Source organism: Sycon ciliatum, chromosome 7 (assembly GCF_964019385.1).
Source record: "Sycon ciliatum chromosome 7, ocSycCili1.1, whole genome shotgun sequence".
Lineage (NCBI taxonomy): Eukaryota > Metazoa > Porifera > Calcarea > Leucosolenida > Sycettidae > Sycon > Sycon ciliatum.
The window spans coordinates 2,135,937-2,137,384 of NC_088649.1; the positions used below are offsets into that span (position 1 = coordinate 2,135,937).

The 1,448-nt window shown below is 45.2% G+C and overlaps 1 protein-coding gene across 1 annotated transcript in view; it reads right to left on the reverse strand.

Annotated features, from left to right (window-relative positions):
* LOC135820711 (lysine-specific demethylase 2A-like) overlaps window positions 1-529 on the reverse strand; it is a 4,678-nt gene extending 4,149 nt beyond the window's left edge. Inside the window, exon 1 of the mRNA XM_065333716.1 lies at window positions 348-529. Within this exon, the coding sequence (XP_065189788.1) occupies window positions 348-370 (23 nt within the window). The 5' untranslated portion in view covers window positions 371-529. The remainder of the gene's footprint in view (window positions 1-347) is intronic.
* Between the last annotated feature and the right edge of the window lie 919 nt (window positions 530-1,448).

Sequence of the window (1,448 nt, forward strand, 5' to 3'; positions counted from 1 at the left end):
CAGGAGACCAGCAACAACAACAGCAGCTCCATCAGTAAGCCAGCAACAGGAACAGCACAAGTAACAGCAGTAGACCAGCAACAGCAACAGCCACACAATCAGTAAGCCAACAACAACAGTAGACCAGCAACAGCAGCGCCAGCACAACCACCAGCAGTAGGGCAGCCAGCAACAGCAACAGCAGCACAATCAGTAAGCCAACAACAGCAGCAGCACCACAAGCACCAGCAATAGGGCAGCTACACCTGGAGTACTATCAACAGCACCAGCAGTCGGCCAGTAACAGCAACAACGGCGGCAGCAGCAGCAGCAGCAGCACCATCAACAAGAACAAACAAAACACATACTTTTGCACTTTGGGATATTTCATGTCGACCAGTCGGTTGGTGGCCTCCTGCTGCAAAGCGCGCAATATTTCCGGCCACACCAAGTCCACCCAATCCAAATGACGTACCTGCGTGCAACAACAACAACAACAACAACAACAACAACAACAACAACAACAACAACAACAACAACAACAACAACAACAACAACAACAACAACAACAACAACAACAACAACAACAACAACAACAACAACAACAACAACAACAACAACAACAACAACAACAACAACAACAACAACAACAACAACAACAACAACAACAACAACAACAACAACAACAACAACAACAACAACAACAACAACAACAACAACAACAACAACAGCAACAGCAGCCTCAGCAAGCAAGCAGTAGGAAGAAGAAAAGACAAATGAGCAATTCGTACACGGTTACGAATACATACTATACAGCTTGTGATGGGGCATTGATAAACCAATATAAACACATTGCACAAACCAATCAGGAGTTAAAAATCCATACTTTCTCAGAACGAGCCTAAGCATGATCATGTATGACATGAGCCTCAAACGCCCACCAAACCCCCCAACACGGCATACAGGGGAGACAGTAGTGCAGTGGAGTGCTCAACTACAGTGCACTTATTTCTCACGGCTCCTATCCGGACCTCCAAGTTACGGGCATCTTGGTCTACGGGGAACCCTGTGAGTGAGTTTTAGTGGATATATTACTACTTTTCTACCAATTTGTGGAAAAACCAGGAGTGACGTAATATGCCAGATCTACGTGCCTTCCACATCAAGATGTACATGATTACGAACATTTCCAAATGAAGGGCAGAGCCCCCGGTCCCGGACCGCCCGGATACAACAGATAAGAGTGTACTACATGTAACGTTACATGCATAGGATTGATTGATTGCAGCCTATATCAATCATATCTTCTGAAAATTGTAGTCCAACTTGCTGTCTGATGATCGGTTTAAACCGTGAAACTCAGAGTTACAGCAGAAACGCTTTTGATCCTCTCAAGTGTATGTAGGATTGCTGACGTACCAGAATGGGTGACTCAACTAGAGGCTCCAACTTAGTCTTGGTGAACTCCA